The sequence below is a fragment of the Lactuca saligna genome, chromosome 3 (genome assembly GCF_052625555.1).
Source record: "Lactuca saligna cultivar CGN05327 chromosome 3, ASM5262555v1, whole genome shotgun sequence".
NCBI lineage: Eukaryota > Viridiplantae > Streptophyta > Magnoliopsida > Asterales > Asteraceae > Lactuca > Lactuca saligna.
In genome coordinates, this window is record NC_136419.1 from 14,629,284 (window position 1) to 14,656,169 (window position 26,886).

The window sequence follows — 26,886 nt, forward strand, 5'->3', positions numbered from 1 at the left end:
ATGGGACTTTCCTGGGGAAACGTTTACATAACCAGAAAGGATAACAAACCGGATAACTTTACATCTTTCACAATTGGTAACACAATCAGGAAACTATGGGACTTTCTTGGGAATACATTAGTACATAACCAGAACAGTATGTCAAACCAGATAACCTAACTGTACATTTTCACAAAAGTAAACATGTTTCCGGTGTACAATTCTACTTTACACGTTGAGAAACGATAACCAACCTTTTTAAGAAAATATGGGATTTTCTTGGTGTGCATAACATTTCAGAAACAGAAAGGGAACTTGAACAATTTCACAAACAAAAACCGCTTATGAACTCACAAGCGTTATGCTGATTTTCAAACCGCTTGTGTTCTCAGGTCAGCGTTTGAACAGGTACTCGAAGATCCTTTTGTCAGAAGACGGAGTTTTCAGAAGACCCGTTTCATTTTGTTCATATATATATTATGTATCACAACTGTACAAATTTTACTTTTGAAACAACTGTAAAACTTTTCTTATGTAATGTAATGGTTGTTTTACTTTACTTACTATGTGCATTGGATTTGATACTCAACGTGGAGTCAACCCCGAAAATGTTTCCGCCTTCGGTTTTCGGGGTGTGACAATACACTTAACACATCAATATCATACGCATCATATAAATAAAAACTAAGGAGAAGAAATCATACCCGTCACCACATCGAGTGCGGTGTGTGCCTCCTCGGTAGTCAACTGGAAGGCTCGGATCCTCATCATTGGAGCCTCTATCTTGCCCTGCCAACCATCTGTAATCCGCAGGGTCGCTGGAGCTGGCGCCTTCACTGGCGCGGTTGCTGTCAACTAGGGGAAATTGGCCTTTTTATGCCCCCTCTGGTTGCAGTGGAAACATAGCAATTCGGATGTATGAATGGTAGGTGCAGGGGCGGTACAATCCCTACTGAAGTGTCCCATCTTTCCGTACTTGTAGTAGCCCGACGATCCCAACCTACAAGCTCCCTCATATAGTTTGTCGCATTTCCTACAACGGCCCTGTCCCGGCTGGCCTTTCGACCTAGTGTCTGATCCCTTGGGCTTCTTCCTCGAAGCCCCAGTCATCTATCAATCCTCGACCTTCCTCTTACGGATGTGCTCCAAATCAATCTCTCTCTCTCTCCCTTGCCTTGGCAATCATGGAGTCCAAGGTAAGGCAAGCTGAAACGCTGACATGCTCCCGAATATCGGCTCGTAGAATGTCGTGATAGCGAGTCCTCCTCATATCCTCGTCTCCCGTATACTGGGGAACCAATAAAGCCCTCTCTCGGAACTTGGTGGTGATCTTCGCCATTGTCTCAGTCGTCTGCCTCATATCCAGGAACTCTCGGGCCAACTACTGAAGCTCCAACGTAGGAGCAAACTCAACCCTGAACTGGGTTACAAAATCCGGCCATGAAATAGCCTCAATAGTCGAGGCTCCCATGGACTCACCAACCCACTCCCACCAATCCCTAGCCCTATCCCCCAAGCATCCTGCTGCATATCGTACCTTCGACCCCCCGAAGCATAAGCTGGTCAACTGTGCAGACTCAATGTCTGCAATCCATCATCTGGAAACAATGGGGTCCTTCGCCCCATGGAAATCCGGCGCACCACTGCTCCTGAAGTCCTTAAAGGACAGTGTGTGTGATCCTGAATGGCTGGTCGCCATGTCACTCCTGAACGCCCTGAGGCGATCCTCCATCAGCTCTATTATCCCTTCCTTGATCGGCCCAAATATAATCGGGGTCGCTTCAAGGATGCATCTAGTGATCTCTAACGTGATAAAATCATCTAGCCTCTCATCCACTAGTTTGGAACCTGAACCCGAACCCGATCCCTCTACCGAACTTCCAACTGCTGGTCTAGGATGTAGTACCACTATTCTGTAAACACATAATGACACTCGTCAGAAATACTAATATATTTAGAGGGATCACATCTACCATAAGTTCCCTGGTCTTGTCTCAGCCTTCCTCGATTTAAGTATGGATCCTCTGCTTTCAGTAGTACGGGCCCATACTACCTTCCACATCTATCCGTACCTTCCTCAAGAACTGCCTTGACTCCACCAAGTCCCTTCTACTACTACTAGTACTATCCTCTGCTACTCTCATCCTAGGCTTACCCTAGGGAAATCTCCAACTCCAAATCAGTCCTCAGCTGCTGAAGGCCTCTTTGTAATGCCAATTAGCTATCACCTGAATACTATCACATGCAACGAGGCTCAGATAATCCTTCGAGTAAGGGACTCATCCCTATAACGGTTAGGACTCAGACAAAAGCTACATAATTGGGTCAAACTCAATACTCTAAGATTATTCAACCCTGATTGCATGTAACTTACGTATTCACCTAATAGATAACTCCCATTACTCAGAGTCCCACAAAGCACAAAGCAAGCAACATTCAAACAAAAACGAAACAAACTCAAGCAATTCTATTCACATAACAAGAATCTGTACTAGCATGCGTTGTAAGCTCATATAATCAGGCATAACCTAAACAGGTTATCCTACCTCTGTCTAACCAACACTATCATTCAACTCGGAAGCACTTATAACAGGCACATAAGGCATCTTTCCTAGATCCTTAGTCCTAATCTAACATGTTGTTCTACTAGCTGATAATCATAACATAAACTTGCAATGTTAATTTAGGGAAAACTTACTTGAGCTCGGTTGGTCGCACACATCACACACCTTGTTCATTTCACAGTTCTTTTATCTTGTCAAACTCCTTTTATAAAATAATCTTACTTTTGAAAATTTTCATACCAAGTCCTTAGTTTGAGTTCAAACACACCCGAGGGTGTGCCCGAATCCCTCAAACCAAGGCTCTGATACCAACTTGTAACGTCCCAAATTTCAAGTCCAAAAATTTCAATTTTTAATATAACGGTTTGGAAAACATTTAACAGGAAACATCATTAAGTCATATCTTTTGCAAACATAATCTCGTGTCTGAAAATCATATCATAAAAGTATTAATATTGTTAGAGTACAATCCCAAGAAATCTCGTAGTGCGGAAATCCAATGGGTGTGTGTATGATGTCCAGCTACAGCACCGACTCATTCCCCTTCGCTGAAGAGGTACCCGAAACAAAACTGGAAACTATAAGCATAAAGCTTAGTGAGTTCCCCCACCGTACCACATACCATACAATCACATAGCATACATACTGCCGGACAATTATGGGGTGCCCGACCTACCCGGTACGGCGATTCTAGGGTGCCGACCTACCCATGTCAAGCCATTATGGGGTGCTCACCTACCCGTTGGTCCTAACAACCGAACCTCGGGGACTATTCCACCTCTTACTACTACTATCAAATATATCATAACATAAACATACTATCAGACATATATGGGGTGTCCGAACTACCCTTCGGTCTTAACAACCGAACTTGGGGACTATTCCCCTCCTACTACCACTATCACATATAACACATCATGCCAGCATATAAACATATTAGGTAGTAGCAAACCTAGATGAATATCACAAAGACAATCATCTAGCATATTGCTCCTACTGGTGGGTCGGTATTGTGGCCGTAGACCCATCGCTATTGGAAGGTAACTCACCTCATATGAATGAATGCTGTCAATCCGAGTGAGAAGTCTTTGTCTGCTGCTCCGGCGATTCTCTGGTTATAATTCCCATAAAGACACTTAGTAGAAGCTGATAACTACTCTTAGGGTAAAATGACTATTTTACCCTTGACCAAAGTCAAATCCTGGTCAAAGTCATTTTCCAATTGACCTGAATCAATGAGTTGGGCCGCCAGCTCGCCGAGTCCCTGTTCTTTCATCTGACCCCATCCCGACTCCCCCTGTCGAGTTTAGAAAAGACTCGATGAGTTCTCATTCCATAATATCAACGAATGAACCTTCATCTGACTTGCCGAGTTGTATAAACCACTCGTCGAGTCCATCTTCAAAGGGTTGGGAGATCTCCTTGGACTCGCCGAGTGTGTTTATACACTCGCTGAGTCCTATGATTCCCAGTTCTAATGCTAAGTCTAATATGTTGAGTCACTCCCCTCGTCCCTTCCAAGACCCTTCCAACACTCATCTGGGTTCTTTTGAACCTCAACAGATGGGGGACTCAATCGCTGGACTTGCTGAGTTCCAAGAACAACTCGACGAGTCAGCGCTATCCAGGTCTTATATCTTGATTTATGATGTACAACACTCATCCAAAAGATAGATTTGGGCTTCTAAGATCGATCTAGCACGTAAAGTTATGAACTTTATGTGCATGCATGGGAGTATAAGCTTAATGGACCCAAAAATGAGGTCTAAAGGTGCATGTGGCTCTCAAAGGCTACAAAGTTGGCCACTTTAGACCATGTAGTCCCCTAATGACCCTCGATCTGGAATCTTAACCCCTAACCATGCTTGCACTCATGATTGGTCACCAAAAATGGTTCCTAAAAGCCCAAATTCACTCCAAAAAGGGATCTAGAACATGAGTGAACAAGGTATAAGCTTTATACCTCTAAAGAACTGTAGATGTTGCACAAACTTGAAATCTCCTGGTTTCCTCTTGGCTTCTCAAGCTTTTCCTTCTTTCCTGTGATAACAAACTACCGAAATCACCAAAAGGGACCTTAGATCTTCACAACACGATTAGGGTTTCACAATCAGGTGTTCTGGGAGCATCAGGGATGATGGAGGATGCATTAAGACGTTTAAATAGGGTGCAATCCCTCGAATTTTGAGTTTTCTCCAAACAACGCCTACTCGTCGAGTCGGTTTTCTAACTCGTCGAGTAGGTCACTGAACTCCCGGATCCAAAGTCGATTCCACTCGACGAGTTGGACCTTCAACTCGTCGAGTCCCAGGCCAAGATTTTATAATTACTTGAATGAAAATACGTACTAGGAACCGGGTGCTACACTTCCACTGCAGATGTTTGCAGATAAGGTTCGCAGACTACATATGTTTTTTCTCTCAAAAAACAAACAACACCTAAGTGAATTAACACCTACAAAATTCGAGGTCGGGAACTCCCACCAAGTGTCTAAACGAGGCCACAAACCAACAACTGAGGGGCACAAAACCAAAACATAATGAACACTTTCTCCCACCTCTCGGCAAAAAGAACATAAAATGTAGTCAAGATCTAACCCTTTGTCATTGAAATTTAAATGATTTAGGATTCTCTTAAGAAACATCCTCCATATAAGAATATTCCCCTTAATTGGAACAAGAGTATTCCATCGAGTCGGAGTTCCAGTCGAGTGTAACGAAAACTTATCTAGCAATTAACGAGCATAAGCCACCGAGCAAAAAAAATCATATTTTTTTTTCTAAATCCCACCAGAGAGCATCTCAATGATTAGAATGTTAGAAAAACCCCAAGAACTGAAACCAGCATTTCAGCTTTCGCACATCAAATAATCTTTCGATGCGAACATGAGTAGTGCAAAGATTTGAACATTTGTCATTAAGTTACTCACCACATCTTCTACATGATTTACCAAGTTACATATTAAATTAGAAATAGAGAAAAAAAAAATGTTATTTTAGGCTATATTGTGGGCTTGTTATCACTCTTAAAAACTCAATTTATTAATTCTTTTTTATATAAGTTGAACGCTAGATCATACGGATGTTGATATAAACAAATAAAAAACCATTTGATTTCTTTTAATTCAGATACAAAAGTTCTAAGGTACAAAAGTTCTAATCGTGTTCAATAGGCTAATTAACATTTTTTCGTGCAGTGTTGGCAACATTATAGGTTGTACCCAGTTTGTAAGTTCGGAGCCAATGCGAATCTATGTGGCTCATACTTCGATCTTTATTCGATTTTAAATTGAACATTATTGTAGTCGATGAATCACAAAAGAAAGGAAGATTAAATGGTACGGAATCGATGAAAATAGGACAAAACCCACGTGCAATGAAGTATCAAAACCATCACACATGGTGATGGAATCGATAAAAGCTTTAAGTATGAGATAAATTGAGTTCTCAATAATAATTTATGCAAATTGATAGAGATGGAATGAAAGGAATTTGGAAGTCATATATGACTTCATGGTGTACTTGTAGCACAAGTAAGATGTTTCTATAAGGCTTGATGTAATCAAATGGAAATAAGTTATAATCGTGGCTCTTACTAAGGGTATGGAACTTTATGAAATATGTAAATAACATATTAGTCATTCAAGGAATGAAAGGAAAATATCAGGTTACTTCAGTGTTACTAAAATGGATAATGAAATCAAGATGATTAATTTGTAAATACTATGACCAAATGGAATGCTCAAGAAATTATGGAACTTATTATGGGATTGTTTTTGAAAAAGAAATATTTAGTGTTTATCAAACATCTTTTTAAGTTATTTGTTTTTTTTCAGCTTTTTTAAAAATCTAATAAATCGCTAAAAATAGTATTCACCATTTTATGTTGAACCTACCATGACATTTAATGTGATAGAATTTGTTCATTTGTGTCCATATAGCCCATTTTATCCTAGCAATGAGCTATAGATACATAATAATAGCATCTCAGAGTAGAAGTCACATAAGGCCATGTGGTATACTCTCAACGGGAGCATTCATGGTCCATGTAGCCACGAGAAATGTTCGTGCACTCCACCCCGACAAATTGTGGTCAGGCATGGTCGTTGTGCATCGTGTTGCCGACGACGATTCTAAACGCAAAACTTGATTGGTGCATCGCTTTCTCAACCGTTGAACGCCTATTTGGACATTTTTTTTCAAACTCAATTCAATACCTATAAATAAAACCCTCTCTTTTCATCAAAACTTACAACTTTATTCTCTAAAACCACAAAACATTTGGATTCCACAAAACATTTGGATTCCACAAAACACATGGAATTCTTAATAACTTTTGATTCGGATGATGACGTAGAATTCGTCGAGACATTCTTCAACATTGTGCAACACATTTACGACGAAGAAAGTTCGAATGTTGTTCGTACAAGGGCGGTCGTCAATCGTAATCGTCAAGCTGCACACGAATTATTGGTATGTGATTACTTTGTTGATAACTGTCCTTTATAATGACGACTCGTTCGAACGCCGTTTCCGTCTAAATAAGGCTATATTTTTACATATTAGTAATGTTTTAGAATCTCGTTATGATTTTTTCAAACAAAAACCCGACGCTAGAGGCAGAATGGATTTTAGTAGTATACAAAAATGTGCAGCTACTCTTAGATATTTGGCATATAGTATAACATTGGATGCATCTGACGAATACTTGAAAGTAAACGAGAGGACCGCAGTTGAATGTGTAGATTGGTTTTTTGCGTGTGTGTATGAGGTTTTTCAAGAACAATATTTGCGCAAACCTACTCAACGTGATGTTGAGAGATTATATTCGGCTCATGAAGAGAGTCATGGATTTTCAGGTATACTTGGCGGTCTAGATTGTACGCATGTGGCTTGGGAAAAATGTCCAAATGCATGGCATTTTCAGTTCAATCGAGGAGATATAGGTGAACCAAGTATCATCCTAGAAGTTGTTGCATCTCAAGATTTGTGGATATGGCATGCCTTCTTCGGAGTAGCGGGGTCTAACAATGACATTAATGTTCTTGGCAAAACTCCTCTTTTCAATGATATTTGGACCGACAAAGCACCTGATATGACGTTCACGGTGAACAGGTACACGTACATGTAACATCCCAAAATTGAGACCCAAATTTTTTTGCTTGAATATATTACTTATGAAAATAGTTTACAGGAAAACATCATTATTATCATTTCAAACATCAAGTCACAAATAAAAACTCTCAGAAACCACATCATCAAATAGTAAAATGTCAAAGTACAATCCCAGGGTTCTCAAAGCGGAAATCATGTGTGTGCGATATGCTGCTACCCTGTTGGCTCCTTCCCTTTAGCTGAAGAGGTACCTGAAATCAAAATTAAAAACTATAAGCACAAAGCTTAGTGAGTTCTCCTATCATACCACATACCATACAAACATACATACTATCGGGCAATTTTGGGGTTCCCGACCTACCTATGTCAAGCCATTCTAGGGTGTTGGCCTACCCGTGTCAGACCATTTTGGGGTGCCTGCCTACCCTCCGGTCTATCTCATCCGGTCACAGGGAAAATTCACGCTTACTACTATCACATGATCACAAATCATAAACATGATGTCAGACATATCTGGGGTGTCCGACCTACCCTTCGGTCCAAACGACCGAATCGGGGGACTATTCCCCTCTAACTACCACTGTCACATTGAACATATCATACTTGCACATAGAGCACATCAAATAATAGCAAACCAGACAATTACCACAAAGACAATCATCTCAGCTGTAATCAACTGCTAGTGGGTCGGCCTTGGTGCCTTAGACCCACTTCTACCGAAGGGTAACTCACCTCAACATTGTATAGTGTCTTCAATATCCTCGGTGTGAAAATCGACTCTCCCCGACTCCTCAATCCCTACATGACAACTTTTCTAAGTTATCAATTCATACTCATAACCCTTACAAAAGTCACTCAAATCCAAGTCAAAGTTAAAGTCAGAACCTTGGTCAAAGTCAACATCTGGTTGACTCGACTCGCTGAGTTGCTCCACCAACTCGTCGAGTCCCCATATCCACAAAATGTCATAATCCCATCCCTAGTCGTCGAGTCTAGCAAGAGCTCGACGAGTTCGCCTTCAACAACACATTAGACTATATTTAACCGACTCGCCGAGTTCGTCCTTGAACTCGTCGAGTTCGTCCTTGAACTCGTCGAGTTCATCTTTATCCATAAGAAGGTGTTCAGTCTATGACTCGTCGAGTTCCTCTCGAACTCACCGAGTCCATCTTCATGTAGTTGGGACATTTCCTTGAACTCGCCGAGTCTGTTCATCAACTCGCCGAGTCTGTTCATCAACTCACCGAGTTCTATCACTTCCAGGTCCCTAGTGAACCTAAACAACTAGGAAACCTTCGATCTTAGCATCCGGTCCATAAACAGAAAGGATTTGGTGGAAAATACACCCCAACTCACCGAGTTCCATGAACGACTCATCGAGTCCCTCTTTTACCTAAACTATAAAGTCGATTATAATGGGTCTTAATGCATCAAAACCATAGATCTGGCCTCCTAGGGTCCATTTTATACGTAAAGATACAGACTTGATGTCCATGCATGGGGCCTTTGGCTAAAAAATCCATAAAAAGAGGTCTACAAGACGCATGGGTCTCCCATGACCATAAAGTTGGCACCTTTATGCCATGGGAACCCTCAATGGTTCCAGATCTGAAGCACAAACTCACTTCTACACCCAATCCCGAATATAAGTTCACTGATGCTTAGAAAAATGTAGAAAATAGCCCAAAATCAAGATCTAAGCAATGAATAGCAAAAAATCAAGATTTAAGCAATGAATAGCAAAAAATCAAGATCTGAGTAATGAATAGAAAAGTTTTCAACTTTATACCTCAAATAAGCTAGAAATATGCCCAAAACTCTGGATCTTCTTGCTTCCCCTTGATCTCACAAGCTTCCTTCTCCTCTTCAAACTTCAACCACACAAAAATGGCACTACAAAGCTCAAGAACACTCATTAAATCGATAGGTTTTCGAGTTAGGGTTTTCTCTGGGTTGGGAGGGACGATGGGGGCTGCGTTGGGGTGTTATAAGGTGTTTACATAGGATGCAAAACCGAATATTAGGGTTTCATCCAGACAGTCCAACTCCCCGAGTCGGTCTCCCGACTCGCTGAGTAGGTCACTTAAATCCCCGATCAAAAGTCGAGTCTACTCGACGAGTTGGGCCTCCAACTCGCCGAGTCCCAGAGTAAATTACAAAATTACTTGAATTTAAATATGTACCAGGAATTGAGTGTTACAAATATCCCCCACTTATTTTAGACTTCGTCCTCGAAGTCTGCTGCTGAATCCGGAAAAAGCTTGGGGTAGTGCTCCATCATCTCGTCCTCCGGCTCCCAGGTCCATTCCGAGCCCTTGCGGTGCTTCCATTGCACCTTCACTAGTTCCACCCTATTTTTTCTCAGATCCTTCGACTTCCTATCAAGGATAGCTATTGGTTGCTCGATGTAGTTTAGGCTGTCATCCACTTGAATATCCTCCAAAGGCACCATTGCCGAGTCGTCCACCAGACATTTCCGCAATTAGGAGACGTGAAAAGTACTTTGAATCTGGCTGAGTTTGACTGGCAGGTCCAGCCTATACACCACCTTGCCCACCCAGGCTGCAACCCTAAAAGGTCCAATGTATCTGGGGCCCAAATTGTCCCGCTTCCTAAACCGGATGACACCTTGGCAAGGTGACACCTTCAGGAGCACCATATCCCCGACCTGGAATTCCAGGTCCGAACGACGCTTGTCGGCATAACTTTTCTTCCAAATCTGAGCAGTCTGAAGCCTGATCCAGACCTACTGGATCCTCTCCGTAGACTTGAGTACCACTTCAATACTCCCAATGACCCTCTGACCAACCTCACCCCATCATATCGGGGTCCTGCACATCCTCCCACACAACATCTCAAATAGAGGACGGTCAAGACTTGCATGATAGTTGTTATTATAGGAAAACTCAGCCAAAGGAAGGTAAGTATCCCAACTACCTCCGAAGTCTAAAACACACACCCACAACATATCCACCAGAGTCTGGATGGTCCGCTCACTCTGACCATCCGTCTGCAGGTGAAAAGTAATGTTGAAGTGAAGACGAGTACCCAACTCGTCGTGAAACTTCTTCCAGAATCTGGATGTAAACCGCATGTCTCGGTCCGAAATCACTAAGACTGGCATTCTGTGCCGAGCTACTACCTCTCGAATGTAGATATCGGCCAACTTCTCGGCTGAGATGCCCTCCTGTATCGGTATGAAATGGGCACTCTTGGTTAACCGAATCCACGATGACCCAAATCTAACAGCTGCGTCTTTCCATAAGGCCTCTGGTGCTCGGCCTTGACCTTTTTGTAGGTCAAGCACCTCTCAACATACCAGGTGACGTCCCGCTTCATGCAAGGCCACCAGTAGTCGGGTCGAAGATCTCTATACATCTTCATCTCCCATGGATGGATGGACCTGGACTTGTGGGCCTCATCCATCAAGATCTGCCATACCCCGCCCCAGTACGGTACCTAGACCCTCCCATGCAGGGTCAACAATCCGTGACTATCATAGTTAAACGATGCCACCTGGCCTATGATACGCTCGCACTTTCGGCGCTCCTCTTTCAGGCCCTCGACATGTGCCTCGCGGATCTGCTCCAATAGTGGAGTCACTACCGTCATCCTTAGGTAAAGATCTATGATCAGAGCTGCCTTGCATCTAAGCACATCGACCATAATATTGGCCTTACCCGGGTGGTAAAGGATCTCACGATCATAATCCTTCACCACATCTAGCCATCAATGCTATCTCATGTTCAGATTTAGCTGGTCCATAAGATACCTCAAACTCTTATGGTCTGTGTAAATGGTATAACGGACCCCATAAAGATAATGATGCTAAATCTTGAGAGCGAAAACAACTGCCCCCAACTCCAAATCATGTGTCGGATAGTTCGCCTCATGAGGCTTCAGCTGCCTTGAAGTGTAGGTGATAACATGTCCCCTCTGCATCAATACCGCACCCAAAACCGAGATGGACGCATCGCAATATACCACAAAATCATCCATGCCCTCTGGCAGGGCTAAGATTGGTGCCTTGCACAATCTCTATCTCAGAGTCTTGAATGCAGCCAGCTGCTCTGACCCCCAGCGAAAGACCACAACTTTTCTTGTCAACCGGGTCAAAGTCACGATTATTTTGGAGAATTCCTGAATGAATCTCTGATAGCAACATGTCAATCCCAGGATGCTCCGAATCTTAGATGGAGACATCGGGACCTCCCACCTCATCACGACCTCCACTTTGGCCAGATCGAATGAAATCATGTCTTGGTTGAAAAGGTGCCCAAGAAACTACACCTTGCGCATCCAGAACTCACACTTGGATAACGTGGCATACATGCTCTCCCTCCTAAGAGTATCCAATACCTCCCGTAAGTGATCCTCATGCTGCTCTCGAGTCTTGGAATAGACCAAGATGCCATCAATGAAAATTATCACAGACTGATCCAACATCAGTCTACACAAGCGGTTCATGAGATCCATGAACGCGACAGGAGCAATGATGAGCCCAAAAGGCATCACCACAAACTCATAATGACCATATCGCGTCCGAAAGCAGTCTTCTGCATATCCTCCTCTCAGACCCTCATCTGATGGTAACCCGAACGCAGATTGATCTTGGAGAACCAAGATGCTCCCTGAAGCTGGTCAAAGAGGTCATCAATCCTCGGGAATGGGTAACGGTTCTTCACTGTTACCTTATTCATCTCCCAATAATCTATACATATCTGATGCAACCCATCCTTATTTTTCACGAATAGTATTGGGGCTCCCCAGGGTGAACTGCTCAGTCTAATGAATCCCTTGTCTAACAGCTTATGCAGCTGTGTAGACCACTCTTGCATCTCAGGACGAGCCAATTGATACGGTGCCTTGGCTATCAGAGCCGTACAAGGGACCAGGTCGATCTTGAACTCCACCTGCCTCTTCGGAGGTATCCCAGGCAGCTCCTCTAAAAATACATCCACGTACTCTTGTACCACTGACACATCACTCACCGTCGCTTGACTCGTCTCTCGGGTATCCAAAACATAGGCGACATACCTCGCACAACCCTGCTGGAAGTAGCACCTAGCCCTCGCTGCTGAACATAAAGTTGGTCCACGTTGTGGCCTCTCGCCCTGAATCACCAGCTCTCCCCCACCTGTGGTCCTGATCCGAACCAACTGTTGCGTACAGTCAATCATTGCCCTATTGGCGTTCAACCAATCCATCCCTATGATAACCTTATTCCCCTGCAATGGTATGAGAACCAAATCTACCAAGTAGCAGTCCTCGTACAACCTCAAAACACAATCTCTGAAAACCTCTGACGCTCGCACCGACTGGTCGTCCGCAATCTCGACCTCTAGAGGGCAATCCAACATGCCCGAAGACTCAGGAAAACTCTTGCTAATCACAAGAGAGACAAATGATCGGGTAACACCCAAATAAAACAACACCTGGACCGGGATACCGTTCACATGGAACGATCCTAAACAAAAAATATAGCATAATACACCAATATTACAAGCGACATATAATAAAAGTTAGAGAAAATAAACTGTTGGATTAATGTCTAAGTCCATAACTATAATTCTTATGTACTTGACTTGATTGGCATGGTCCATTTGGATTGCATGGCATCATGCATTTGGATAGACTAAAATGAGAGAAATAACATTTAAGGTTTATTAATATATTATAAGTTCTAATATATTCATAAAACTATTTAATTACTATTGATCAAGAATTAATATGGAATTAATTAAGTGATCAAAAGGAGACTAATTAAATATATGGGTTGATTGTGTAAATCATCTAAATTTGTATAGTGGGCTAATACTCAATGGTTTATCAAGTTGGGATAAAACCCATAGGATACTCCATGGATGCTCCATGATGTTTTTGAACCCATGGACCTAAGAAATGGAAAGCCATGACAATTAGTGTTTACATGGTGTAACCCTAATTGTGACAAACTATATAAACGTCTTATTCTTCCAAAAATCAGACACTATGTATGAATGGTGAGGGCTAGCTGATTTCATGAAGTGTCTCATTTCTCTCAAGTTATTCTAAGTGCATTTGATGTTGTGTGAACCATTTGAGGTGTCATATTTGAGGCACTAGGCTCTTAAGCTCCATGGAATCAAGCTACACCAAAAGGTATGTCTTCTAACTTGTATTATTCCTGATGAATCAATGGTTTTGTATGCTAGTTAGGATAATACCTTGGGATATTCATATTTGCATGTATAATAAACAAAACATAGATCCAAGGTATTTAGGGTTTCATGTACACTTAGGAGTGCTAGAATGCTCAAAACATAATAGTAGTATCAGTGCCTAGGCTTGTTTTCTTGTTATACTTGCTTAAATTGCTGAAAAATCGAAGTGTGTTGCTGTCTAAACAGCAGACTCGTCGAGTCCATTCATATACTCGGCGAGTCCAAGATAAAAATCATCAAACTCGTAGAGTTGGTTCATGCACTCGACGAGTTGGACGCCCAGACAGCATATCTTCGACTTTTTTGGCTAGAATTGGAGTAGGAACATTACCCTAAGCTGTTTTTGGACTTGTAAACTTGTTTTTGATGTGGTAATGTTCACACTAATCCAATTTTAAAGATAATTCTCAATAGATTCATGTTTTGTATTAGTTTAATGGTTAGGCTAATTTCATGAAAAAGTTTGATTTAAATTATCTTGTTTTATGAGTTGCTTAGTTATGCAATAATGTGTTTTCAATCCAAATTAATCTAAGAGTTGATTCTAAAATGTGTTTTTGTAACTTGTCCTCAAGTTATATGAAAATTCACATTTAAGATTCATAATACTCATAAGTATTTCCATAAGTTATGAATAAGGAAGAGTCACATTCTTTTAATGGTTTAAAGTCTTCAATAACTTGTCCTCAAGTTATGGAACTTGAAGAGTTTTTTTTAATTAAAACTACTTTAAACTCATAAGTTATGGAATTAAATAGTTTTTGAATTGTTCAAAACTTGCCCTCAAGTTTTGGAATTTGTAAAGTTTCCCACATGAATACTTTAATTCCAAGTAAAGCCCTTAGAATTTTAAAAGCTAAAATTCAATCCTTATACTTTATAGGATTATAAGTTAATAATATATATGTGTATAAGAGCAAATCAGTCCTACCATTAGTAGGCCTCATTCACTAAGCCATTCTATAAGAGGGTATAAGGTTACTGCCTATAAAATGGCAATTTAATAGGTGTCCACTCTCACCCACCGCTTCCTTGACTGGTGGAGGGTCATTAGCCGAACAGGTAAGACAAGGACTATAATTCCCCCTTCATTAAAAGTATTAATGATAAATACTAAGTAACTAAACTCTTATTAATACCCAATCTTAGTTACTTAGAAAAATGTGAAATTGGTGCTAACCCATGAAATTACACTTTGCACTTGGCTTAAGTCGGTTAGTGGAGCGCGTGTGAGTAACCAGCACACTAGCTTGATTTAACAAGGCAGGCGAAGGGTAACTTAATATTTATCATAGTATCGATGGAACATGTGGGGTAAACCGGCACATCGATTGAGGGGTAAATATTAAGGGTACCAAGTATATTTGCATGGTTATTCACACCTTGTTTTGTGATCCTCAGCATCCCAGTCACAAAACTTGAGAGGGCACAATCGAGATTGAAACACGGCATTGAAAAGTTTAATGAATCTCAAAAGATCTAGGAGTTTCAAATCCAATTAAAACCTAATAAATTATTTCGTTTTTCATGGTGGAAATTGGTAGATCATCATTCGTCTACCTTCAAATACTTTATATCTTGGATTACGACATCCCTCTTCCAAGTTATAAAATATTGTGTTAGGTCCTAGCCTTAATATTTCATATTGGGTCTTATATTAAGGACTTTAAATCAACTAACTTGAATATCTCCCATATTAGATGTCTGGTTTAGACATCTATGATCATCGCAAATCCCTTGCAACAAGCTTTCCTAATGAAGATGATGTTCCATGGTTGAATAATGGAAATCATACTTCACTTCCTACACCTCCTCCAATTATTCTCCCTACCCTACAAGTTCTTGAAGAGTTCAAGGTCACTCAAGCCCTATTGGCAAGCAAGGTCTATGTGTGAACACATCTTGGATATGAAGTCACATATTGACAAGTCGGGAGAGTTGGGTGTCAAAGTCTTGAGAAAGTTGGTTGTTCAATCACTTTCTAAGACACATAGTGAGTTTATTTGGGACTACTATGAAACAGACTATGACATGACCCTGAATGATCTTATCTATTTGCTTGGTGCTTCTGAATCAACAATGATTTAAAGGACTAGTAAAGCAAAATTTATTAGAAGATCAACTTCCTAAACTTCCATGGACATTGACAATGGTAACATTGGAAATCCAGAAAAGCTTTCTCTTCCCAGTGGAAAGGGATCGGCCATTGTCAACTCGGTTGACCAAATGGTAAAGAGAAAGGCTAAGTCTGAGATTGTCCCATGTACCATTACCAAAGGCTCCATATGTTTCTATTGCTAAAGGAAGGGGCATTGGTTGCGAAGCTGCCAAATTTACCTGAAAGATCATAAGGATGGTAAAGTCAATAAGTTTGACTCTACTTCAGGTAAAGTCCATTGTCTAACTCTATTAAGTTTCTATTTGGAGATCCTTATTACATGATGTGAATGGGTCACATGTTGATGTTTTAAGAATCAAAGAAGAGAGATGAAACTTAAAGGAAGTATATGCTGATTCTGACCGCGAATATGGATTTTGATCGCATGGTTCGGTGATCAGAATTTTGTGATGTTACTTAGGAGTTATGATTTAGGAATAGATAACAACAAGTCTGTCATATGCATTTGCATTGTAAGAATAAGTTTTTACGCAAGTTTTAAAATAAAAGGAAAAAATTTTAATTTTATTTATTTTAAATATCCTTACAGTTGCATTTGTGAAAAAAATTATTGTTTATATGATTCTATTGATAGCAATAGTGGAAATAGGAATTTGATTCGGTCCTTTGTGGTAGTGTCTAAATTTATCAAATAAGGAAAGATTCTCATCACCCAAGTTTCAATTGGATCGAAACTTGGAATCATGCAAGTTGTATGATGAATGAGAATTTTCATCTTTGGAAAATTAAGACTAATTCCTTGTTCACATGTATAGTGAGTCAAGTAAAGGACTAAGGGATCGAGTACACATTCTTGTGCACTGATCAAGTCCACCACAAAGATCAATAAGACTATTTGTCATGATTTACTAAAGTGTAGTAAATATGGTTATACTTACAAGTTTAAGTATAGTTCTGAAGCATTGGAAAAGTTTCGATGTATGGCAGAACGAATGAGAATAATCAAATTAGTATCATGTTTTGTGATCATCTTAATGATTAAGAAACCATATCACAATTGGTCCTCTAAGGACATCTTAGTGCATTCCTATGGCTAAAAAGATGAGTCGTGAATTGTTGAAAAGGTTAAATCAAGAAGATGAGTCATACTTCTGTTCAAAACAAGTCTTACAGTCATACTCCAAGATTGTAATTTGAGTGACACATCTTAAAGAAGGTTTATTAACACTAGTCAAATGTAAGATTAAAATATGTTCTACTCTTGTACATTTGAAATTGGTAAGCTGTGATGTCTTGGATAAAACAAAGACCAGCTAAGGTCAATTGTGTGAAGTGCTTGTCTTGATAAAGAATCCACACTATCACTTGAATATTTGACAAGAGAGTCTTATATGTCAAGAGGACAGTGGGAGTCTTAAAGATCTTGGAAAAGTTTCAAGATCTAATCAAGAATAAAACTTGTATTTTAACATTAGCTCACGACTTGAGGTTTATAACCTATCGTGTTGACATATTCCTATTTCTGTGCCCATTCTAGTTAAAGTTAGTTTTGCATATAAGTTCTGAGAGTTCTCAATTGGTTGCATAACAACTTGGAAGCAATGGCAGGCCCTTGTGCTACCAGGTGGCAAGAAGTTAAGATTGCACAAGTTCAGTCCATATAAATTTGGAATTGTCACTAACCTTGTCTTTTGATTATGGTTTTGACAAAATTCACATGGGAAGGAACATATACACCATAAAATCTAAGTGTCATAAGGTTTCTCTCCGATTCATGAAAATGATGGTGAGGAAACGCTTTCACTAAGTAGATTTTAAGTAGATAGCAATTGTGATATTTGCATTCTCAAAGTCGTTAGTGGTGGTTAACCGGCACACTAACATGGACTTTTGAGGAATGGAAAAGGTCTAAACAATTGACATTATGATTATGACATCCCTTTTTCATAGTTCTGAAATTGTTTAGACACACATGTGTGCTATCTAATGAAAGGTGTATAATTTTGATAAAGTTTTATCAAAGCATCTCGTATTATAAATCTGAACTTTGGTAAGAAAGTCAATAAAGTATTGATTTCTAGAAGTCCAACTGATTTCTGAGTACATGTCAAAGCTAATAGGGGCATAAGTGTTATGTTAATAATCATCATGTTAGTGGGAGCATCATAGTTATGAGAAGTGTTGCAAGTTAGCAATGTGAATTATAGAAAACAAAAGTTCAATTAGGAAAAGTTGTTTTGCTATAATTAAGGGAGAGGAAATTATACTTCATTTCAAGTCTAAAAGCTTAGATTGAGGTTTTAATCATCTTTAGTCAATGATATATATATATATATATATATATATATATATATGAATTATGAGAACATTTATAGCAAAAGACTGGTCTAGTATCATGTCTTTATGTGAGACATCATCATGCCCTATATGCTCCCGATATAGGATCGATTGCATGTGTTATAATATTCATCCTTTCTAAATTTTCCAATGCTCAGGGCATTAAGAAGGGAAAAGTATAGAATTGGATATGACTCAAATGATTAAGCAATTGTCGAGGACAATCTAAGGTTTACCAAAGATTGGTTACTTAGGGACAATTGGAAGTATGGTGTAAATTTTTGGAAGACGACCATATTGACATATTCTGAAAAGAGGTAACTATTGTTCAGAAGTGATAGTCAAAATGGGAATTTTTCATAGGTGGAAATTATTCAATCTGTGTAAGATTAGAAAACTTAATGCAAGAAGGATGTTCAAAGCAATGTACTTTGAATTTGAGACTTCGTTTCCATAGAGTTGATCTCTATTGGAATACTTTGTAATGAATCTTGATAAGTCTCTGTGACTTTGTGCATAATCATTACAAGAGGATCAGTGCATATAAGTTTAGAATCTAACAGATTTAGGTAAATGGCAAGAATTTGGAATTCTTGCATTTGTAGTAAGGAATTGGGATTGTGAAATGATAATCATTGGAACTATGTTCAATCGATCTATTTCACAAATTAAAGACCATAGGAAAACATAGTGTGTATACTTGGTGTATGGCATAACTAGTATTTAGAAAACATAGTGTACATGCTTGGAGCGTAAGACAACTATTGTTTTAATTCAAGTATAAAGTTGATAATTTGAAACAGTATACAATGAATAATCTGTAATCAATATGGTGATAAATAAAAGTTGTTCTATTTATATTCATAAGTTCTGTGACCATATTGGATTCGATTATTCTTGTGTTTCACTTTGCATGTTTTCACTTCCAGAATAACTAGGTTATTCTTTCCGAATGACTAAGTTATTTAAACTCTCCACAGTTAGTCATATGTTGGAAGTAGGTATGAATTAAGATTGTCATGAATTGGGTTTGTAGATGTCTAAAATTTGATTATGTTTACAACATCCCTTTTCGTAATCTGAATTATGAGAACATTTATAGCAAAAGACTGGTATAGTATCATGTCTTTATGTGAGACATCATCGTGTCCTATATGCTCCTGATATAGGATCGATTACATGTGCTATAATATTCACCCTTTCTAAATTTTCCAATGCTCAGGGCATTAAGAAGGGAAAAGTCTAGAATTGGATATGACTAAAATGATTAAGCAATTGTCGAGGACAATCTAAGGTTTACCAAATATTGGTTGCTCAGGGACAGTTGGAACCAATCTTTGGTAAACCTTAGATTGTCCTCGACAATTGCTTAATCATTTTAGTCATATCCAATTCTAGACTTTTTCCTTCTTAATGCCCTGAGCATTGGAAAATTTAGAAAGGATGAATATTATAGCACATGCAATCGATCCTATATCGGGAGCATATAGGACACGATGATGTCTCACATAAAGACATGATACTAGACCAGTCTTTTGCTATAAATGTTCTCAGAATTCAGAGTACAATCCCAGGGTTCTCAAAGAGGAAATCATGTGTGTGCGATACGCTGCTACCCTATCGGCTCCTTCCCCTTAGCTGAAGAGGTACTTAAAATCAAAACTAAAAACTGTAAGAACGAAGCTTAGTGAGTTCCCTCATCATACCACATACCATACAAACATACATACTGTCGGGCAATTATAGGGTTCCCGACCTACCCATGTCAAGCCATTATGGGGTGCTGACCTACCCTCCGTTCTATCTCACCCGGTCATGGGGACTATTTCACCCCTACTACTATCACATAATAACATATCATAAACATGTTGTCAAACATATCTAGGGTGTCCGACCTACCCTTCGGTCCTAACGACCGAATTAGGGGACTATTCCCCTCTTACCACCACTATCACTTCTATTGAAGGGTAACTCACCTCAACGTCGTGTAGTGTCTGCACTGTCCTCGGTGTGAAAATCGTCTCTCCCTGACTCCTCAATCCCTACACAACAACTTTTCTAAGATATCAATTCATACTCATAACCCTTACAATAGTCGCTCAAATCCAAGTCAAAGTTAAAGTTAGAATCATGGTTAAAGTCAACATCTGGTTGACTCGACTCGTTGAGTTGGTCCACGAACTCGTCGAGTCTCCATATCAACAAAATGTCATAATCCCGTCCCTAGTCGTCGAGTCTAGCAAGAGCTCGACGAGTTCGCCTTCAACAACACTTTATACTATATTCAACCAACTCGCCGAGTTCGTCCTTGAACTCGTCGAGTTCATCTTCATCCATAAGAAGGTGTTCAGTCTATGACTCGCCGAGTCTATCTTCATGTGGTTGGGACATTTCCTTGAACTCGCCGATTTTGTTCATCCACTTGTCGAGTTCTATGACTTCCACGTCCCTAGCGAACCTAAACATTTGGGGAACCTTCGATCTTAGCATCTGGTCCATAAACAGAAAGGATTTGGTGGAAAATACACCCCGACTCGTCGAGTTCCATGAACGACTCGCCGAGTCCCTCTTTTTCCAAAACTATACAGTCGATTATAATGGGTCTTAACGTATCAAAACCATAGATCTGGCCTCCTACGGTCCATTTTATACGTAAAGCTACAAACTTGATGTCCATGCATGGGGCCTTTGGCTCAAAAAGCCATAAAAAGAGGTCTACAAGATGCATGGGTCTCCCATGGCCATAAAGTTGCACCTTTATGCCATGGGAACCCTCAATGGTTCCAGATCTGAAGCACAAACTTACTTCTACATCCAATCCCGAATATAGCTTCACTAATGCTTAGAAAAATGTAGAAAATAGCCTAAAATTAAGATCTAAGAAATGAATAGCAAGGGTTTCAGCTTTATACCTCAAATAAGCTGGAAATGTGCCCAAAACTCTGGATCTTCTTGCTTCTCCTTGATCTCACAAGCTTCCTTCTTCTCTTCAAATTTCAACCACACAAAAATGGCACCACAAAGCTCAAGAACACTCAATAAATGGCTAGGGTTTTGAGCTAGGGTTTTCTCTGGGTTGGGAGGGACGATGGGGGTTGGGTTGGGTTGTTATAAGGTGTTTAAATAGGATGCAAACCCAAATATTAGGGTTTCATCCAGACAGTCCTACTCGCCGAGTTGGTCTCCCGACTTGTCGAGTATGTCACTTAAACTCCCAATCAAAAGTCGAGTCTACTCAACGAGTTGGGCCTCCAACTCGCCGAGTCCTAAAGTAAATTACAAAATTACTTGAATTTAAATACATACCAGAAACCGGGTGTCACAGTACAAATACAGTTACTACCTTGGTGATGAGATATACCCAAATTATTCTACATTGATGAATGCATACTCGATTCTTCGAAGTGAAAATGCAAAGTTGTTTACAAAAAAATGAATCGGTGAGAAAGGATATCGAGAGGGCATTTGGAGTCCTCAAGCAGATATGACATTTGTGAAATATATTACACGACTCTGGGATAAAGAAAGAATTAAATGAATAGTCCTAAAATGTATTATAATGCATAATATGATTATTAAAGATGACGGCCGAATGATTTGTACGTATGATCCGAACGACATTGTCATTCCGATTGAGGAGTTCAGACCCGGAACGGATGAGTTTTTAGAGCGAGTTGTTGAAATTCATAAAAGTGAAACGTGTTTCAATCTTCGAGAAAATATCGCGGAACATTTGTATCAACGTAACATGAACAATATTAGTTTTTTTTATATGTATGTAATGTTCTTTTATTTCTAGATTAATTAGGTAATGTAGTTTTAAGTTGTAATTTTATTTTTTATAATTAATGAAAAACTAGTTAAAAAATGAATGTTTTTTTAATTATTAGAAATCTAATTTTATTGTAATTTTGAATTAAAAAATAATAATGATATGGAGTGGTGTGTTAATTATATATCTCATATTAGTGGTAGGATATGATGTCGATGTGAAATCCATCACATATGTAACATGAAGTACATATAAGAGGTAGTCTAAGTTTAAAATCCATTCTAAACATAGGAAATAAAATAGTGACTCATTGAATACTATTAAAAGATGAATATCTTAAAAGAACGAATTAAAATTATTGATAGTCACATTCAATGTTGATTTTTTTTTTTTTTTTTTAATTTCATCTTCTACGAAAAAAGCACATTCGTTTAACAAATATTACGGAGCTTAGTAATTCATAGGTTCGTTGTTGTAACTTCGAAAATATCCACATTTAATGGTTTATATATTCAAATGATTGAAATGTACGTTTTTGGAGTTTAGTAGTGTGGACGTCCACAAAGACATCCGATTTTTTGCTAGAAACTTTATTTAGTGCATGCCCTTCATTCTTAAGGCATTCTTGTAACAAAATTTCAACTTTGAGAAGAAAAAACATAAGAAAATCATGTTCGTTTATTACTATATACATAATACATAACATTGTGTCCGGAGTATTTTTATTATTGAAAATATAAAAACGTATGTACTATCAAAAGAAAATTCTAAAAGGGAAGTTTTAGAATTCTCATTTCCATTCACTCTCCCTTTCTTTGTAAATTTTACTTTGATAGCACAGGTCAGTGTTGCTGAGTAGAGTTAGGAAAGCGTAGGAATCACATGGAGGGCAGATGTTAGGTGCACGTTAGTAGATGTGTAGGTAAATTTTAAGTTAAAAATGGTCTCTTATAATAATAATCATTAAAATAATAATACTTTATAATACATTTTGACGGTATCAAGTCGTACATTTGGTCTTTAATTGATAGTACAATTAGTTTAAGTTGTAGACCTATAATGCATTAATGCACTTTAAAAAACTTACAATATTAGATCATATATAAAATATGATCATAAAACGTTAAAGATGTTATAAAAATATATAAAAAAATAGTAGTTTTTTCTAACTAGAAATCATTATTATTAATCAATTGGTTAAATAAATAAACAATTTGGTACTTGTTGTGTTTTAGTGAGTTGATTGATTATCTCATGGGTACAGATAATCCTTTTTGTCTAAACTTATTAAATTAAACACTTAATAAATATTACTTCTTTATTTATGATTGATTTTGGACAAATTATGTATGAATCTCTTTATCTAAGTAGAGCATTCTTTCTGAAATTTAACAAATCGACTTATCAGTTAATTATTAGGAAAAAGATGGGCACCCATCTTTTCTCTACCAAAGAATAAGGAAAAATATATTAAAAAAAAACACCATGCCCAAAATATCCCTGATTTTTAAATTAATAGTTTCTTCTTATAAAGTTAAAAGTAAAGGAACAAAAAGACTTTTAATGGAGGAGGTGAGATTTGTAAATATTAAAAGTACATGGGTGTAAGAAGATACATCAGTGGTCCAAAAATAAAAGCTCACAAACATAACCCCATTAGTTTTCATAAATGGATCAATCACCCCCTGTATATTTATATCTACATAGCTCCCCCACTTGAGCCTTTTATGTTTCCCTCTTCCTTTTTCCAAAAAACCAGACGACAAAAAATCACAACGATCCACAATCCACCTGAAACCCCAAAATCATCTACAAACACAGATCAAATCGATTTTTATTGAGAAAACTTCACACAGAATTCAAGAATTTCTAGGGTTTCGATGATTGAGTGAGGTACATAGAGGTGTAATCGTTTTGGGTTTTATTGATTTTGGTTTCCAGTCAATGCGTCAGAAGAAAACCGGCCTTCAGATCGGAGAAGAACGAAGCTCTTCCGATTCAAAAACTCCACAATTTCAATTCCAAGAAAACACGAATTTCAAAGCCAACTACGCATCAAGGATCCCCCATCTTCAAATCCAAATACCAACAAAAGATTATAATGAACAACGACCTACCTTCAAGCAAAACGCAACAACAACAGCAACAACCACCAACACCCAGAAAACTCTTATTTCAAATCCTCAGAAAAGACCTGTAGTTATGAGTCCCCAACAGAAAACTTCATCCCATCATCACCACCACCACCATCACCCGTACAACCACCCACGAAGAGCTTCTCATCAGAAGTCTTTAATTTGTTGTTCATCTTCTGAAGCCCTTTTAGCCACCAAGACAGTTGCTCTAAAACTGTTGAAGTTTACTCACGTTAAGCTTTTCTGGGTTAAAGTCCCTTTCAGGGTTTTAATCCTTCTCTTTTTGCCTTCAATTTATTACTTCTCTTTGAGCTATCGCTCCTTTTATCTCTACATACTCTTTCTTATTGCCTTCTGTAGCGTTCTTTTATCTTCATTTAATATTAACAGTTTTCATACCACTAACCTCCCATCAATCCGATTATTCGTCGCCCGAAATTTCCCAAATCTGAAGCTTTACAAATCAGATAACGCATCAACAACACACCCACCAGTTGTTTGGTCAATTGGGTCAAAGACCCAATTAGAGGAAAACACAAATTCAGGGTTCTTGGTGAAGGTATACAGCAATGGCGATGTTTATGAGGGTGAATTTTATAAAGGGAAGTGTTCTGGAAGTGGGGTTTATTACTACAACTTAAATGGGAGATACGAAGGCGATTGGGTTGACCAAAAGTACGATGGATATGGTGTTGAAACTTGGGCAAAAGGAAGCCGATATAGAGGACAGTATAGGCAAGGATTGAGACATGGTTATGGAGTTTACAGATTCTACACTGGAGATATGTACGCCGGAGAGTGGTTAAAGGGACAGTGCCATGGGTGTGGAGTTCATACTTGTGAAGATGGAAGCAAATATGCTGGCGAATTCAAAGGAGGCATCAAACATGGGCTTGGCCACTACCATTTCAGGTAAAGTTTTTCAACCTAACTTCTTGAATCTTCATAGCACTTCACAATCTTGAATCCCACTAACATCCATGTGCCTTCTTTGTCGATTGGCTATTTCTTTAAACTCACTTCAAATCTAATTCATTTGAGATACAATAACAATAGTTTTGCTTATAATATTGACATCAATATGTTTTTGAATCACATCTACCCTACAAAATACAGAGATTAGTAAAATCTAGCACTCAACCCATCTAACAGAAATATGAATTCATTCTACCATTGATATTATTTACAAAGTGATTGATTGAGGTTATGTGATGATGCAGAAACGGGGACACATATGCTGGAGAATATTTTGCAGACAAGATGCATGGTTTTGGTGTGTATCGATTTGCAAATGGACACAGATATGAAGGTGCTTGGCATGAAGGAAGAAGACAAGGTTGTGGTATGTATACTTTCAGAAATGGTGAGACTCAATCAGGTCAATGGGATAATGGAGTTATAAGTGTTTCAACTTCTCAAAATCCATTTCTTTCATCTGTTTCTCATGCCAAAGTCCTTAAAGCAGTCCAGGTACTCATTCTTTCCACATTAAGTCAAAAAGAAACAGTAGTCATATAGCTTAACTCTAAACAAAAAAAACTATTTTGTAAATAGGAAGCAAGACGTATAGCTGAGAAAGCGTTAGCTGTTGCTGACGTGGACGAGAGGGTGAACAGGGCGGTGACTGCGGCTAACCGGGCGGCCAACGCAGCCAGAGTGGCGGCAGTTAAGGCGGTCCAAAACCGAATGCATCAGCATGATGATGGTGATGATGTGCCACTAGACATTGTCTGATTTCATCTCTTTTTAGAGAGAGAGAAAAAAAAAGAAAAGAAAATGGAAATGGGTGGTGGTGCAAGGAGGTGGTGCCGCCTGGAACCGCAATCAGATTAGAATATTGAAGGTGCTGATTGAGGAGCAAATGGTATCCCTCTTGCTTCTAGCTACTAAAAATAAGCAATGATGTTTATATATATATATATATATATATATATATATATATATATATATATATATATATATATATAAATATGATGATATATGTTGCTATTACTACCACTACTACTACTTCTAGGTTTATGGGTTTAAAGAGCACTAAAGTGCTTCTTTTGGGTTTTTTTTTTTTCTTTATCGGAAGGATATCTGAGGAAGGGGTTAATTGCAGCTGCATAGCCCATCAAGATTCATGAGAATTAGGATGCCTTTTTCTTGTCCTTTGCCTTTGTAAAATGTAAATGTTTGTGCCTTTACTTGAAGAAAAACAAAATCAGCATCATCATCATAGTTTCTTTTTCTAGTGTTGTATTTTGGTTTTTTTGGTTTCTACGAATGTAATCTTTTCCTTGTGGCTTTTTATATATTATATCACTCTATGTACGGATCTTATTGTATGTGGGTCCGACATGTTTGACTGTTTGGTATTTGACAAAAACTTCAAAATCGTGTGTATGTGTTTTGAATAAAGATAAGAGTTAAAATTACAACCAGCATGGACATCCATGGGATATTGGGATTTGATGTTAGATGTTCGTGTTGGGGATATGAATGACACACGATTTATAAGATGCTAAGAAAATTATAGAATACACAAGAATTTATTGCAAAACAATCGGTTGGGGGTGATTGTGGTGTGTTATGTCCTTCGGATTTTTTATTTTTATTTTTTTAATTCTTGACCTTATCCTGTTCCTCATGAATCTTGATCTTCAATAAAATCTTACTTA

General features: G+C 38.7%; 2 protein-coding genes across 3 annotated transcripts; both read left to right on the plus strand.

The window, feature by feature from the left end:
- The first annotated feature begins 7,166 nt into the window (after window positions 1–7,166).
- LOC145035210 (uncharacterized) lies at window positions 7,167–7,673 on the plus strand. The gene has a single exon (XM_078983793.1). It carries the CDS (start codon window positions 7,167–7,169, stop codon window positions 7,671–7,673), a length of 507 nt encoding a protein of 168 aa, XP_078839919.1.
- A 16,089-nt stretch (window positions 7,674–23,762) lies between these two features.
- Window positions 23,763–26,583, plus strand: LOC145034537 (uncharacterized). 2 transcript variants are annotated; one of them, XR_013678093.1, is made up of 4 exons: window positions 23,763–25,135; window positions 25,444–25,693; window positions 25,778–26,087; window positions 26,301–26,583. XR_013678093.1 is itself a non-coding variant. In XM_078982974.1 (3 exons), exons 1-3 carry the CDS (start codon window positions 24,033–24,035, stop codon window positions 25,955–25,957), a joined length of 1,533 nt encoding a protein of 510 aa, XP_078839100.1. In that variant the 5' UTR covers window positions 23,763–24,032; the 3' UTR covers window positions 25,958–26,583. The 2 variants fall into 2 exon arrangements, 1 of the variants encoding a protein (XP_078839100.1); XM_078982974.1 differs by having other exon boundaries at window positions 25,778–26,583.
- Window positions 26,584–26,886: the final 303 nt, after the last annotated feature.